The following is a 16,789-nucleotide window of genomic DNA, read 5'->3' on the forward strand; positions in this document are numbered from 1 at the left end:
CAAAAGGTCATGCTTGCAGTGTGAACCATTAATCCTCTTTGAATACATGCAAAATATTTTGGTCTTTGCTTAATGGAATACTCAAATATATGGTTATTGTAAAGGACTGACACTGAGAAAAGTGGCTTTCAGCTCTCAGCAAACTGTGTGTTTTAGTTTGGAAAGTGTGTGTTGCCGTTTTAATAGTAAATCACATTTAATTTTATTGAATTGAAAGTTGTCCTCCGGGAATGTTACATGTCCTCTACCTCTTTTTCTCTATTTCCTCATGTTTTCAGTTATGCTATAATTGTCAAGTTGTACAATGAAGGAAAAAAATGTGAAAAAATATCTTAAAAATGTCAATTATTATTACTTTGTCAGTACACAAGGGAGTGTTTTACAGACAAAAAATGTTGTCGCATCCTCAGGCTAATGCTCTGGTCGTTTTTAACAGTTACAAACGGAACTGACACCCAGTGTACACAGGATTTGTGTGTGTGTGCACGCATACCCTTGGTGTGTACACAACTTTCCATGTGTTCACTTCATTGTTGTTTTAGTCATGTGTTTCAAGTTTTTCTCCAACTGATATAGATATGGAGGGTGGGACAAAATAAAGGAAACACCTGGCACTTCATCAAGAAGTCTTCATCAAGAAGTGCCAGGTGAAGAGAGTGGCCACCTTGTCGTTCAGAACAGCTTCAACCTGTCTTTAAATGCTGCCACAGTTGGCCTGAACTGTTCATGAAGCCGCCCTTAAATGTTGGTGTAAAATGGTCACCTTGTAATTGCTGGCAATTATGCATCTGTGTAGAGCAGTTATCAGACCTAATGAATCTCACAACATAGCCACACCCATGCCATCACCTATCTTCCACATTAGTTGCACCTTTCACCAGGTTATGTTTCTGTGTACATTTGCTTTGGATATGAACTGTGTCAATATAGAATCCTTGTTATTAAGTTTGGCTTTGTTAGAAGAATCAAACGTTTTTGCTGAGAGTTGCTGATTCCCTTCTGTGGTAACTTAAATATTCTGTTAAATGTTCGTTCATTGACTGTCTCCAGGCTGGTTTACTTTTGTTAGTGCTGTTTGTTCATTTTGTATTTAACAGTTTGCAGTTTTTATGTGGTGAGTTTGATGTCCAAAACATCTCCAACACATCTTTGAAGTTTTTTTCCTCCAAAAAAAGGTGTAAAAAAATCAGATTGATTGGGCTTTGATTTGAAAGTCAAGGTTATAAACTGTGCCCTTTAACTACCTATTTAATAACCAGAATGAGCTACAAATTACATTTGCAATATTTTCGAGACAAAATCACAATTGATTAGAAAACCATGATGAAAGAGCTGTGAAATGATGGCCACATCATCAGCTTACATTTTTTTTCTGGCCAAGTCCGAACTGCAGAGAAGCACCCAAAGACATAAAGCCTTCATCTCTCAGTTGATTCATTCAATCTTATTTCAGAGCAGTTGATACAATCTGATGGAATAGTCTGCTCTAAATACTGAGCTGTGGAGCTGCTCTCCAGCTGTTGCTTATCCCAAGGTAATAAAAATGGGACAAATCAGCCCATAATCCCTCCTCAGTCCCTCCATTGTTCTTGGAATGATGCTATGCTAAAAAATGGGACCTTCTTAGTATTCTGAGTAACATCAGCATCTGCTGAATTCTCCTCTTTGTCATGTTTTGTGTGGCTTTCTATCAGAGTCTGTGGACAGCTCCAGTCATTTTAGAGATGGAAAATCACATTTATATAAATTTATGATACTCTGTCTATCTGGTGTTGGCATCATAATGAGTCAACAGAAATCTGTGGCAGTTGCACATGAATACGCAGGTGTATCTTCTTTAGTCAGATTTTTAAAACAGTGTTTTCCAACCCTTTTTGCAGTAACAAACTCAACATTTCTCTATTTGCATGGTTTGTTTGAGAGGTGTTTGATTTCAGTACAATAACAGTATTTTATCTAGAAAAAGATTTTCCCTCCAACTGTGCAACATTGCAAACAACATGCTACATCTCTTTGAAGCAAATGCAACCAGAGGAGGTTGTATAAATCTAGCAGATGAGACTCTGCTTTAAAAGCATATCTTTTGAACACATAATCATAATCATAAACATTTGTAAGCATCATTTTTTTTTTTTTTATACCAGCGATTGTTATTTGTCATGTGGAAAAGGTGTGCACTTGATTATTCTTTGTTCACAGCAAGAATTCCAAATGTTAATCATGTAATGATTGGAAGGGCACAACGCTGAATATGAATATGAAGCATTACCGGATAATATTATTCCTGAAATGACTAAAGTCTTAAAGCTTTGTGATAGTTCTGTATATATGAGTCTCCCTCTATAGTAAATAGCTCTTCATTTGCATTGTTAATGGATTTTGCCTTTGGCTCCTGTGAATAGTTTAACTATTACTCCTTACAAAATGATGTATGTCCTCATGATTTTCCTCTCTTTTTCTCTGCAGGTTTCCCTGATTTTCCAGGGAGTGCTCCCTCTTTTCAGTGATGGAGGTATTGCAGTGTGATGGCTGTGACTTCCGTGCCGACTCATATGACGACTTGAAGACCCACATTCAGGAAGTGCACACTGTTTTCCTGCAGCCTGCAGATGCAGATGAGTCTGACTCCCTGAAAGACGAGGATGAGGATGAGGAGGAAGAAGAGGAATATGAGGATAAGGATGACAAGGATTATACGCCTCCTAAAGCTGGGACAAGTATGTCTACCACATTAATTCAGATGTTACTGTTAATTTATTGAGGATTAGGTCTGTTTCTGTTTCAAATAACACTTTATAGTAGGATGATCACATATTTTATTGAGGATCATAAAAATGTGTGTGAGTGATGTGTTGTGGCCAAATTTATTAACAGAAACCGCATAAAGACTAAATAATGGAAGCAAAATGTTACTGTTTTATGTCTCTCTTTGTCTTTTTTAGGTCCCAACTCTACTGACAGTTCCAACCAAACATCACAAAAGCAGACAGCTGAAACCCATCTGCCGTTTTACCAGTGCAAGTTCTGTGTCCGTTACTTCAGATCAAAGTCATTCTTAAGAAACCACACCAAAAAAGTGCATAATGTTGCAGAGGAAGATTCAGATGCGAGTATCTCCTCGCAGACAGCTAAGCAGCCCAGCTACACTGTTATAATGCACAATGACCATTCAAAAGTGTACTCCTGTCAGTATTGCACGTACAAGTCTCCACGCAGAGCAAGGATAATGAAACACCAACTAATGTACCATAACAAAGTTCCCTCAGAGAGTGCAGGAGATCCTTCAGAGTATGCTGAAACTGAAGAGGAGTCTGACTCAGCTGGCGGGCTCATGAAGGGAACGTTTGCCTGTGAATGGTGCGACTATCAGACTGACCAGAAGGACAGCTGGACTAGTCACGTGGTGAAGGAGCACAGTGACAAGGTCAAGATAGTTTCCTGCATTGCGGAGCTGGAAGGGGAGGCAAGTGCAAGCTCACCCAAACCAGATTCTCCCTCCTCTTCCCATAGCCCAACTAGATCAAAGACGAGTTTTGCTGATGTTCATGGAAAAGAGGAGGAGACGGGAGAGAAAACGCCAGAAAACACTTTGGAGAAGTCAGTCCCAGAGCTCTCATCCTTTCAGTATGCGCAGATTAGTGCAGTAACACCCAACAGCACAGGTTCATCTATTTTGTCCAAGAGGTTTGCTTCGTCCGATGTCCCCAACAGTGTAGATATGGACGCCAACTTACTCAATGAGGATGACTCTAGGAGCAGCTTAGAGGATGATGACGATGATGAAGAGCTGGGCGATATAGATGATCCCAGCTATACTGGAACCCTGTCAGCGGACGCAAAGCAGCTTTTAACTGATGAGGATAATAAATTACTGGAGACTAAAGGAATACCTTTCAGAAAGTACATGAATCGCTTTCAGTGCCCTTTCTGCTCTTTCCTCACCATGCACAGGCGGAGCATCTCCCGCCACATTGAAAACATTCATCTCTCCGGTAAAACCACAGTGTATAAATGTGATGAATGCCCGTTTATTTGCACCAGCCCTCTTAAACTAGGCACGCACAAGCAGAGCCACAATTCCTCAGATTTAGAGACCTTGGACCTAACGAGTGATAGTCCAGAACCTCAGAACGACAGTGCTGAAGAGCCAGTTAATGGGGGTAATGTAAGCTCCAAAGTCAATGGAAAAAAGATAACCAGCACACCGAATGACCAGCAGAACCCTCATAGGTGCACACTCTGCAGCTTTTCCACCACCACTCTGAAAGGTCTGAGGGTTCACCAGCAGCATAAGCATTCCTACTGTGATGACCTAGATCCCACTGTCTTTGAAAGCCAGCTGACCGACCAGCCAGACTCTGAGGCAGATGCTTCTCCAATCTTTCTACAAAAAACCCAGACCTCCATTTTAGGACTTGCCACCAAAAAGCCCCTAGTAACAGGGAAAAGAGCCAGAAAGTCTATTAATGACTTGCCTTTGGACTTGTCTTCAGTCAAGAAGAGAACTAGAATTGATGAAATTGCCAGTAACCTTCAAAGTAAGATAAGCCAAAGCCAACAGGACATGATCATAAATCTTGATGATATGGATGACGAAGAGCAAGCAGAAAATCACACCAGTGCTGATAAAGAGGGTAGAGACCATGACAGTAAAAATCCAGTCTTTGCCTACAACACACAACAGCTTCATGCAAGAGAATCAGCTATGTCTCAAGAGGGAGGTAGAATAGGGAAAAGAAAAAGTAACCCCAAGTCAAAACCTAGAAACATTCCCATATCTCTGACTCTCTCAGACGATAGTGAAAACATCTCTGCTGATACTGGTGACAGTACTGTCCAAGAGAACATTGAATATTCAGAGGAACCCGGAACTACACGTTTCTACTGTAAACACTGTGATTACCACAACAAGTCAGCTCGTAGTGTCAGCACCCACTACCAGAGGATGCACCCTTACATCAAGTTCAGCTTTAAGTACATCCTGGACCCCGAGGATCAGAGTGCGGTCTTCCGCTGCTTAGAGTGCTACATCGAGTACACAAATTACAATGATCTACACCAACACTACATGGATCATCACCCTGAAGCAAGCAATGTGCTCAATTTCAACCAACCACATCTGTTATACTTGTGCCGCTTTTGTTCATATACAAGCCCCAATGTTAGGAGCCTAATGCCACATTACCAAAGAATGCATCCCACGGTGAAAATCAACAACGCCATGATCTTCTCCAGCTACATAGTCGAGCAGCCCCACAAAACGGGCGAATCACAAACTCTGAGGGAAATACTAAACTCTGGCCCCAAGACTTTTAACTCAGCCACGTCAACGCCCAGGTCCTCCTCCAGCCCAGTGCTGAAAACTGTTTCCAAGACCCCTGAATCTAGCAGTGAGGCAGACACTATTAAAGAAACAGTGAGTGGTAATGTTGTTGTCTATGACTGTGACGTGTGTTCCTTTGCCAGCCCCAACATGCACTCTGTTTTGGTCCACTACCAGAAGAAACACCCAGAGCAAAAGGCGTCTTACTTCCGTATTCAGAAAACCATGAAGGTCATGTCAGTGGATCAGTCACAGCCTTCAGCCAACTCTTCGTTCAACCTCAGCATGTCTACATCTCCAAAACAATCAAGTGCAGCTCTGTATGGATCAGATGAAGAAATGTACTACTGTAAACACTGCGTGTACAGCAACAGATCTGTTGTTGGTGTGTTGGTCCATTATCAAAAAAGACACCCAGAAGTAAAAGTGACCGCAAAATACATCAAACATGGCGCTCCCACCCCTGGTTTGATGAAATTAATGGACGAATTGCAGATTGCAGCTCCCAAACAATTTTTGAAGCAGTTTCAAAATAATGGTCACGATGGATCTAACAACTCAAGCCCTAAAACAGGAAGTGGTGAGAAAAGTGAGGATGAGCTGTTCTTTTGTCAGCATTGTGATTATGGCAATCGCACTGTAAAGGGAGTGCTCATTCATTACCAGAAGAAGCACAGGGAGACCAAGGCCAACGCTGACCTTGTACGTCGTCACACTGCAGTTGTGCGGAGTCAGCGTGAGCGTGCCCAGATGGTTCAGTCGGGTAGCGTCTCCACTGCTGTGGTCCCGCCCCCCCCTGACCCTGAGAATGCTACGCCCCTGCGTTCCCTTAAGTGCAGACACTGTTCCTACACATCTCCTTATGTCTATGCCCTAAAGAAACATCTGAAGAAAGAGCACCCCACTGTGAAAGCCACAGCCATGACCATTTTACATTGGGCATACCAAGATGGTATCCTGGAGGCTGGCTACCACTGTGAATGGTGCATTTACTCCCATGCTGAACCCCAGGGCCTGTTGCTCCATTACCAAAGACGCCATCCTGAGCACAATGTCGATTATACATACATGGCTAGCAAGCTATGGGCAGGGCCAGAAACCACCCAACAGCAAGGAGGCAATATGGAAACTAAACATTACAAATGCAGAGACTGTGCCTTTGAGGCCTGTACAATATGGGACATCACCAGTCACTATCAGGCAGTCCACCCCTGGGCCATCAAAGGGGATGAATCTGTGCTCTTGGATATCATCAAAGGGAATGGCTCAGCTGAGAACATCCACCAGCAGGTTGCCAAAGAACAAGCGTCTTTCAATTGCCAGTCTGCTGACGATGATGGAGCACTGGTCATCGCCACCCCACCTCAAGAAAGCAATCCCCATCCTCCCCACCCACGTCTTTCCATCTCTAACAACCCATATCAATGTACTGTATGTCTGTCTGAGTACAACAGTCTCCATGGTCTCCTCACTCACTATGGAAAGAAGCACCCGGGCATGAAAGTAAAAGCCGCAGATTTTGCACAAGGAGGCAGACATCAACCCCAGTTCTGTGTACAAATGTCGTCACTGTCCATATGTAAACTCTCGCATCCACGGTGTCTTAACCCACTATCAGAAGAGACACCCGTTAGTCAAAGTCACTGCAGAAGATTTTGCAGATGATATAGAGCAAATCACTGACTTAAATGAAGGAGATGACAAATGCAAAACTCAAAGGCAGGGCTACGGTGCATACAGATGCAAAATGTGCCCATACACACACGGGACGCTGGAGAAACTCAAAATCCATTATGAGAAGTATCACAATCAGTCAGCTTCTGTTATGTTCACTCCCTCTCTGACAAATTTCTCCTCCAGTAAAGAGACAGAGCCAGTAGCTGAATGCAGTGCTAGTAATATTTCAAGTGCAGCAAAAGTCCAGGAGGTCAGTGAATTGGACCTTGCCCTGTCCCAGTTACCCATCAATAAGACAGAAAAACATGCTGTATTCAAGTGTCAGCTCTGCAAATACTTCTGTTCCACCAGGAAAGGCATCGCTCGCCATTACCGCATCAAGCACAACAATGTCCGTGCTCAGCCGGAGGGCAAAAACAATGTCTTCAAATGTGCCCTGTGTTCATACACAAACCCTATACGCAAAGGTCTGGCAGCACACTACCAGAAGCGTCATGATATTGATGCTTACTATACCCATTGTTTGGCAGCTTCCAAGACTTTAAGTGAAAAGCCTAACAAAGTGATAGCAGCCCCGCTCTCAGAGGGAGAAAATTCAGAAATGAGTGAGGACCTCCGTTTGGCTGTGGAGAGACGAAGGTGTTCTCTCTGCACCTTCCAGGCCTTCAGCAGGAAGAGCATTGTCTCGCATTACATTAAACGCCACCCAGGTGTCTTCCCCAAGAAGCAGCATGCTAGCAAGCTTGGTCGCTACTTTACCGTTATCTATGCCAAAGAACCAGAGAAGATTGCCGTCGGTGCGATGGCAGATGAAGACAAGGAAGTGCTGGAGGTTCCCGTTGAACCCGAGCAGGACAGAGAGGTGGAATGGCTGCCATTCAAGTGTCTAAAATGCTTCCGGTTGTCCTTCAGCACGGGTGAGCTGCTCTCTATGCACTACAACGACCACCACAGCAATGACCTGAAGAGGGACTTTGCGGTGTCGCCGGGTCCCGGGGACGAGGACTCTGAGTTGTACCAGTGTTCTCACTGTGAGCTGAAGTTCCTGGCTCTCCCAGTTCTGGCCAAACATCTACTGAATCACAATGAGGAGTTTCAGAAGAGGGCCATGAGGCAGGAGAGGAGGAAGCAGCTGCTCAGCAAACAAAAAGCCACGGAACTACCCGACACCAAACTTGAGAAGGTGAGTGAAGATACAAGACTCCCAAAAACCTTTGAGTCCAAAAATAAAACGGCTATAATTAAATTTCCTTTTGCCATTGATGTCTTTGAGAGTATACTGTAAATCATCTGATGCCACTGTCACAAGCTACTACAATCTGCCATACTGAAAGTGTTCATTAACTCCTGGAGGTTGGAGGTTCCCATGTCATTATCTGTCCCTGAGAATAGAGATAATTTATTGTAAATGACTTTATAAATACACATTCACTGCAGATGTACATAATGTGGTTCAGTTCTGCCAAAATTGAAGAAACATTTAAAGAGATAATTATGTGTTTCAATTTTCTTCATAATGCAAAATGAGATGTGGTAATTGGTTTAGTTCATTAAAACATACCATTGATCTTGTTTAACAGTGGATGTCTGTGATATCATGGCAATAAGGTAAATCCCATATAAAAGAGACAGTAGTGTCTTCTGACTGTGGCAAATACATCATCTGGTTTAGATTCATAGGCATTAATGGCACTGGGTAAATTATTTACCTTTAAAAGGTTTAATAATATAATTTAAGATAAGCATCTTAATCACAAATCACTTTCATATAATTTAAAAAGAAAGAATAACTGTGACTAAAAACTGTTTTTTTTTTTTTTTGTTGGTACTTTTCTTCTTGTCTCTGAACAGGAAAGCCCTGTAAATAAAACTCCCATAGGATTCAGGTGTAACTTCTGCGTCGAGGTGCACCCCACCCTCCGAGCCATCTGCAACCACCTTAGGAAGCACGTCCAGTATGGGGAGGTCAAAGAGGGACATGTCAAGGTAAATAAAACTGAATTTAGTCTTAAATTTCTTTGAAGCTGTCACTGTATAGTGTTTCTTCTTATTTCAGTTGGGGACTTGCTACATTAAATCTAGAATATTGTTATGTATTTTTAACTATGCACATGTCAATGTTAAAATGAAGTTAAAACAAAACTAAATTAATGAATGTAAGTAATAGTAGTATAGTAATAAATATACATTAATATTATAATAGGAAAATTATAGGAAAATTAAAGACACATAATAGCAATATAGTAGGAATAATAATATTTATTTTGGGAAACATACTTCTTGCTGAGAGCTAGATGAGGAGATTGACATCACTTCCATATGTCCAATGTCCATTAAGGTGCTGCCAGCGGCTGGTTAGCTTAGCGTATCATAAACACTGAAAATGGGAAAATTAGTCCTTTAGAGGTGCTGGTAAGCAGATTTTGGTACATTCAGACAGAGCCAAAGTTCCACTTTAAATGCTAAACTAAGCTAACCAGCTGCTGGTTGTGGCTTCATATTTTGTGCACACACTTGAGAGTGGTATCTAGCTTCTGATCTAACTCTGAGCAAGACAGTGAATATGCACATTTCTTAAAATGTCAGACTAGTTCTTTACCCAATTGTGTAGCAGCTTCTTCAGAGATCAACCAAATGTACACAATGCATTATTTCCTCCTGTTTTAACATTAACAACACTCAGTAGACCCTCTTCGTCTGTCCCCTGTGTGTCTGAGTTACAGTCTAACTCCTATCCAGCTCTGCAGCGATCTGTTTTACTGGGCTCGGGTTCTGTTTCCCATTTTGTTTATTACTGACTGAGGCTTCTGGGTAGACAGTCTGTCAGCTTCCCCCAGAGAAAACAAGCAATGCTGTCCCATTGCAGTGGAGGGGGTGGGGGGCGTGGAGAGTGGAGGACAGAGTGGTGAGCCATAACTTTTAGGGCAGCGGCGGGTAACCATTCGAACATTAGTATTCCACTGAGGCTGCCAGTGAGTGGGGCAGGCCTAAGGATCCAGCGCCTCACCCAGACGGAGGCCTGGTTCTTCCGTCAGACACTCCAGTCTGTCTTTTATGTATTTGAGATGAGATGGTTTGGGGCCACAGAGAGCGAAGACGTAACGAACGCACCGTGGTAACTGAGATCTGCCAAGAAAAGAGCAGCATTTCTGTTGAAACTTTTACTTTAATGAGTAAATTGTTATTCTGTGCCGAGCTAATGACACTAACCCCATCAGGGTTTGGGTTACCTGCAAGCATTCATGGCCCTACAACATAATGACCACGTCCATGTGCAACATCTCCACCAGATGGAATATACTGTATGTTTCACACGTCGCAGAGGGTAAAAATAAATGTTGCTTTTTTTAGCCTCACGAATACAGTTTCAATTCTGGAGCTGCAATGGTTTCTGATAGAGTTGGATGAAGAACAGGCTGACAGTGCAGTCAGGGCAGACTGGATGGCAAGGTTGGGCCTGTGGATGCCACATCTTATTTATGGCTGCATGAAGTGCAGGGTCAGGTCCTTCCGCAGAAAGAATGAGCTTCCTCTAGGCGATAAAAAAGTCATGGTGATTGTCTGTCTGCTCGTGACGACTGCAGGGGCCAGCCTGCACACTCCAGCAGATGAAGGAAGTAGAAACCGATGGTGAAGTTTTGTTGTGCAGCAAGCCTCGTGTTACTGTTGGTAGCTCTTAAGCTGCTGCATTGTGTGACTTGTTTTGTATCCTTCTGTTACTCATAAGGGTGATTTAGCATCATCATCAGGTCTAGTAGCCAAACAAAGTTTATGAGTCTCTGAATACAGTAAATGGTTGTTGTTTGGTGTAAAGATTTGTTATTATTATTAGAGTTAAGTGAGGGATATATAAAAGATGGAGGAAAGTTAACAATGATATGTAACAAAGCTCCTGGGCTCAAATTTCTGTCATATTCCATTAGGTATAGAGCAATAAAGTCAATATCAACTGAGTATCGTGTGTCTGTAAATGCCGGCACACTACAGAGTTTCAGGTCAGGGTTGGAGCTGGCTGTTGGCTAAGCTTACGGTTAAGGCTTGCCCATACTGGACTTGAATCAGTCATGTTTTTTATCATTTGTTCTTGGACTAGAAACACTTTTATCTTCCGCCCGTACAGGCTCACACTGCAGCTTGAAGCGTTTTGGACCAGTGTTTAGACTCATTCTGGCATGTATTTCAGACAAATGTCTTGTGTATAAAGGCTTCCAAATCAATGATATACCCACATGTTGATGAGTACTCCAGCATAAATGTACAAAGAGTGAGTAAGAGACACAGAGCGAGAGCGAGCTGTAAGTAGAATTTGACTGAAAATTATTGCGCTGATACAGCATAGGCAGACCCATAGGTGCTGGACAGATGCTTAACTGTTGCTTATGCACTGTTAACATCTTTCTCTTTGTACAGCGTCTGCATAAGGAAAAGACTTTGACATTAAATCAAGAATAGGCACAGACAAGTTACTGAACATCACTTCTTTGTCTTGCAGCAGGAGGTCAGCGAGGTCCCCCTGACCCTGCCTTCAGAGAGTCTTACCAATGGAGACCTGGAGGGGGATGAAGCAGCTGGGGCCGACGGCCTCGAGGGACCCGTGGCCGCAACAATGGGCCCATCCTTGCTTTCCGCGGCTTCTGGATGATGTCGGCATTGCCGCGGAGACGGTTGACTCGGAAACGGACGGTATCGAAGGCAGGGCAGCGGCCCTCGTGGCCGTGGCAAGGGCCTCCGCGTCGGAGGGCCAGCTGAAGCAGCGATTAGCGGCGGGGGGTCACCCGTGTGCCCAGTGCGACAGAGTCTTCATGTCCATGCAGGGGCTGAGGTCCCACGAGAGGAGCCACTCAGCCATGGCACTGTTCAGCAGAGAGGACAAATACAGTTGCCAGTACTGCCAGTTTGTCTCACCCTTCAGGCACAAGTAAGTAGGGAGGAGCGGGGTCTATAATTGACTCCTCTGGTAGCTACATTCGCAGAAATACAACAGAAAATCAAGTGATATATTTTTATAATGCACCCAGACAAATATTTTGGTTGTTTTAGAAAAGAAGTCGTGAATAGATGCACCTGAAATCAAACTTGAATTGTTGAATATGGCACTGTAGTGCTATCCCCTGTTGCTTTTCATTAAAGTGTGGGGGACTCTGTCACAAACAATGAAAACTACTAAATAGTGAGGTACATACAAAATGTAAATGCCCTGATGCTCATGATGTGTCTGTTCCTGCCAAATTTACTTCTATTCACTGTCACTTCTTTTCAGTGATAGATCAGTATACCCGCACCCTTATATGTGCAATATGTAGCCATGGTAGAAGTCTATTTTGAACTCGCCCTTGTATACCTTACATGTCGTACACCAGCTGTTTTACAAAACAACTGGATGCTAAACTCATTTGGTGCAGAGCACAATTTTACACCTCATTCTGTTTACCCTGTCACATGCCCTTTGAATCCTCAATCTTCTCGAAGATTTCCTCCCTCCTAGGAGAGCAAGGCAAACATTAGAAGTAGACAGACATTTTGGCTGTGTGATTTGTTTTATCCATCACAGAGACACAGAGCGAGAGGGAAAGAGAGAGTCCTCATCTCCTCTGAGCTCCCAGGTGTAATCCCTCTGTACTGTATGTGCCCTGACCCAGAAAGAAGCCGCATTCCCATGCCACCTAGGAGGCTGGCATTAAAAACACAGCCACCGTCCCCACAGGCACTCACACACTCATTCCCACCAGGGGATTGTGGGTAGATGGGTTCACCCCACGGCTCCGTGTTCTGTAGTCATTGGAAATGTGCGGCTGTTGTTTGTGAGGTAAACAGAATCGAGTGCTTTAGATGCTGCTGAAAACCCTGCTGTTGAAATCATCAAAGTGGATGCTGTAGAGTAGATCTCTCTCTCTCTCTCTCGCTCTCTCTCTCTCTCTCTTTCTCTTTCTTTCTTTCCTGTCCCCTATTCCTGTCACTTTCTCTCTTTATCTGCTATCCTTTTGTCCTCATTTCATTTATTTTTTTTCTTCTTTTATCCTCTTATCTCATATCCTCCCCTTCATTTTTTTGTATGTTTTGTCTCATCACCAGTCTGGACAGACATGTGCAGTCTCACCACGGGCACCATAAGCCCTTCAAGTGCAAGCTCTGCCCCTTTAAATCTGCCTACTTGAGTCGCTTGAAGAGCCACCTGCATAAGGCACACACAGGTAAAAGCACACACACACACAAACAAACACACACATACGTTAAATCACATCTTACAGCTGTATCTATGACTAACAAGGTATTCCTGGGCCAGAATAGCAGCCTCCTGTTTATCATCTTCCACATGAAGATGTTGTGCTTGATTTAGCTTATCCAGCACAATGCAACCAGTGGATTAGCTTGAGGAGCAGCTTCACCATTCACTGAGTATATTAGACACACCTAATTAAGCACATCCAAAGGAATCAAATTTGGATTTCAGCACAAATAGCCCAGATGAATATATTGTTAATATTGTTTATCTGGGAATATGGTGAGAAATCCTCAGAGAGTTACAAAGGTGAAGGCCTACAGGTGTCTTCAGTCAGATGCGATTCTCGGCCTGTGATCGTTTTTGTTTCTGAGCGGGCCAGACGGCAACATTGATCCAAAGACATAAGCATTCGAGAAATGCAAAAAAGCTCCACCTGAGCAATCAATACGCAACAAGAGAAACAATCGTAGCACCGGCAAAACTAGAGAGGCCAATTTTCAAACCGCATCTTGAGTGCTCTCGACTGCCTGATTGAAGGGAACAAGAGGCAGCAGTAAGAGTTAACAACTGCTGTGGATAATTGACACAAACCAACTCTGAGTTGCGATTACATTTGAAAAGTTTGGTGATTATGTAGACAAAAAATATACATTAAATCTAATCTCTGTGGCTCAGTTCTGCACTGTTGTGTCCTGGCTTATCAGTCCCAACAAGCTAAAGAAAGTCTTGGATTGAAGTATCCACATCCAGGATCTTATTCCAAACAATATGGTCTTACCAGAAGCAGCTCAATAAGGAAGTGGCTTCTTTATTAAATTCTGGTAAGAACATGTTACAGCCAGATCAGATTTGGGTGTAATGGCTTCACTTCCCAAGATGCTGCTCGCATTAAAGTTATTAAGCAAATATATTCAGCAGAAACAGGAAGCAAGATGCTATAAATCACCTGTGGGTAAATTCAAAACTCTACCGAAGCATTTGCCACAAGCACACACAGTATCCAAAACAGCATAAGCACAGTCATAAACTGGAGCAGCATAAATCAGTGAAATACTGTCCTCTGTCCTCACCAACCTGCACAAAACTCCATTTTATGTTGTTTACATTCAGGGTCTTTAATACTTAGTCAACTAAAACAACAGTAGTTTCATGTTTTAGCTGTAGCATTTCTAACACACTATATTGTTAATTTTGTTGGATAATACAAAATCAACTTTGTACAGTAATTTCCAAATTGCCTAAAAGGAAAGTACATATGTTGAAGGATTTGAATGTGGATCCAAATTAATATGTTTGATAATAATTTAGTTTTTATGTAAAACGTGTGATGCCTCACAATATTTCTGTTTGAATTTTGAATGAAACTTCAATAAATCGGTGCAGCTCAACATTTTCCTATCAAAATTACATTAATTAGTCCAAGGGGAGCACTAAGTGAGCGCAAGGTGACATTTTTGTTACAGCTTGTCTCAGAGGGGAATGGCTTTGTTTGTGCTGGAGGATGTGTTTATTATCACTTTTTTCCAGCATCCACAATGATTTATAGATCTGAGCAGATCCTCATCTAATATTCCTTTTTTTTATTTCATAAAGTTGTCGAGTCGTTGCCTGATGATTCTTGTTTATCTTGCAGGTGAGCAGCACACATACAAGTGCTTGTCGTGCCCCTTCTCCTCCATGACCATCAGTCAGCTGAGGGAGCACTCTCTGAGAGACCATGGTGAGGCCCTGACCCTCCCCAAACTCCGAGCTGCTACCCAGGCTGCTCATGCCACCCTCAGGCCCTCCCGGCTGGCCAGTAACACAGAGCAGACTCCCTTGGCTTCAGATGGTATGAGATCATGTGTAATATTATTGTAATGGCTGTAGCGTCACACGGTAGGCTTGTCAGGCCAAATTTTGGAAAACACTAATCAAAGCAGAATCCACTAGAATACAAAAAAGAAACGGTGTGAGACGAAAGGCAATTAAGGTGCTTTAATACCTTCAGTGTCTGATTGCTGCAATTTGCATCAAAATTCATACTCTTTCTCAGAGCCATAACACAGGCATGACACACATATTTTTCAAGTCAGTGTAACTTGCACTTTGTGAGGAAATCATTATTTCTGAGGTCCACCTGGAATTAAGTTCATAAATATGCTTTGAAATAATAGAAAAAAGACGTTTCTTACAACACAGGACTTGCCTGAGAATTATCACATTTTTAAGTTTTCTTCAGTTTTAAAGTCTTCCAGTTATAACTGTCTGTACATCCAGGGGTACACTGCAAACAGGAACTGCTAATAGCTAATCCGGCATGCTGTTAATGCTTCCAATTTTCCAGATTGTAAACAAATAGAATAAAAGCAACCAGGCTCAAGTTGTAGCTTATGGCTAAGTAAATGACGCCATGGTAACGTTATACTTCCTGTTTACATCTCCAAAAGCATTATGGAAACTGTAGTTCCAAAGCATCCCCCGGATCAAAGTAAGACAAAGATTATCTTAATAATGGAACTGACACAATCCATGAATGTAAACTTTTTTCATGTTGCACCTATTTTCCTATTGTATTTTCACATTAGTGTAGATGCGGCTCAGTTTTAATGCATTAAAAAAAACACTCTTAATGTAACACATTAGATTCACTATAAATCTGGAAATCAGCAGTTATAGCATCAACAAGTCTGTGTCTTATTCATAGTCTCTGGGTCTCAGGGTTGTGTGCACAGATTGAATAAATTATACTTGAGAATTAAGAGTCTGACTGCTCAGATTTGGCTGCCTAAGCCTTCTTTACTGTTGATTATGACATTTTTCTCAGCAGAATATGTTCAGTTAAAGAGGCACCTCCACTGTAGGTTGGTGTTGCAGCTACCTCCTTGATGTGATGCCATGTTTTAGGTGTTTTAGTGTCTGTGCAGCCACTGCCTTAGCTTGCAGACTGTTCTTGGCAGCAGCTGTCACCTTGCTGCTGGAGCTGTGGAATCTTCCCTGGAGCTGAAGCAGGGCAGCATTCCTCAATGCACCAACCACCACTGTCAGCTGTGCCCTACCAAGACAAATGAAGCATTGAGAGAGAGCAGAGCTGACATATTGAATGTCTCTCTACTATGCCAAAGCAGCTACCTTCAGTCGGATGTCTAAAATTCTGATGTTTGCTGTGGAATAGAGGTTTTGTGCCTTTTTTGGCAGTGAAATTTGTTTAGAATAGATTATCATTTGATTGCTTCTCATTAACAGGGGTGGTTATTTAAACGTCTTGAAAATGGATTGAATGTAGCTGCAGTTATTTGCACCTGCACCTGACCAAAACAAAAAAAAAATTAAAATAAAATAAACCCACGTTCTTTGAAATCCCATCCTCACTTTCTGATGCTGTTTTAAGGTCATTCTTAAAATATTTTTAAGTTGTTCTCCTCCTCTGTCTTCCTCAACTCCTCACATGTGTTCCACCTCTCGTTTATGCAATGCAATAGGCAGTTTTTGTCATTAATCCATTCAAGAAGACACATCACCGCCTAACTACAAAATTTACTCTCCATCTGCCATCTCATCTCCGTACATCTCCACAATGCAGAGAG

General features: G+C 42.4%; 1 protein-coding gene across 1 annotated transcript in view; it reads left to right on the top strand.

Moving 5' to 3' along the window:
• Nucleotides 1-16,789, top strand: part of znf462 (zinc finger protein 462) — a 47,359-nt gene that overhangs the window by 19,321 nt on the left and 11,249 nt on the right. The window contains 8 exon segments of the mRNA XM_018662375.2: nucleotides 2,467-2,717; nucleotides 2,943-6,850; nucleotides 6,852-8,183; nucleotides 8,852-8,986; nucleotides 11,493-11,639; nucleotides 11,641-11,918; nucleotides 13,073-13,191; nucleotides 14,857-15,054. Coding sequence (XP_018517891.2) covers nucleotides 2,507-2,717; nucleotides 2,943-6,850; nucleotides 6,852-8,183; nucleotides 8,852-8,986; nucleotides 11,493-11,639; nucleotides 11,641-11,918; nucleotides 13,073-13,191; nucleotides 14,857-15,054 — 6,328 coding nt within the window. The 5' untranslated portion in view covers nucleotides 2,467-2,506.

Source organism: Lates calcarifer, linkage group LG9, assembly GCF_001640805.2.
Source record: "Lates calcarifer isolate ASB-BC8 linkage group LG9, TLL_Latcal_v3, whole genome shotgun sequence".
Lineage (NCBI taxonomy): Eukaryota > Metazoa > Chordata > Actinopteri > Centropomidae > Lates > Lates calcarifer.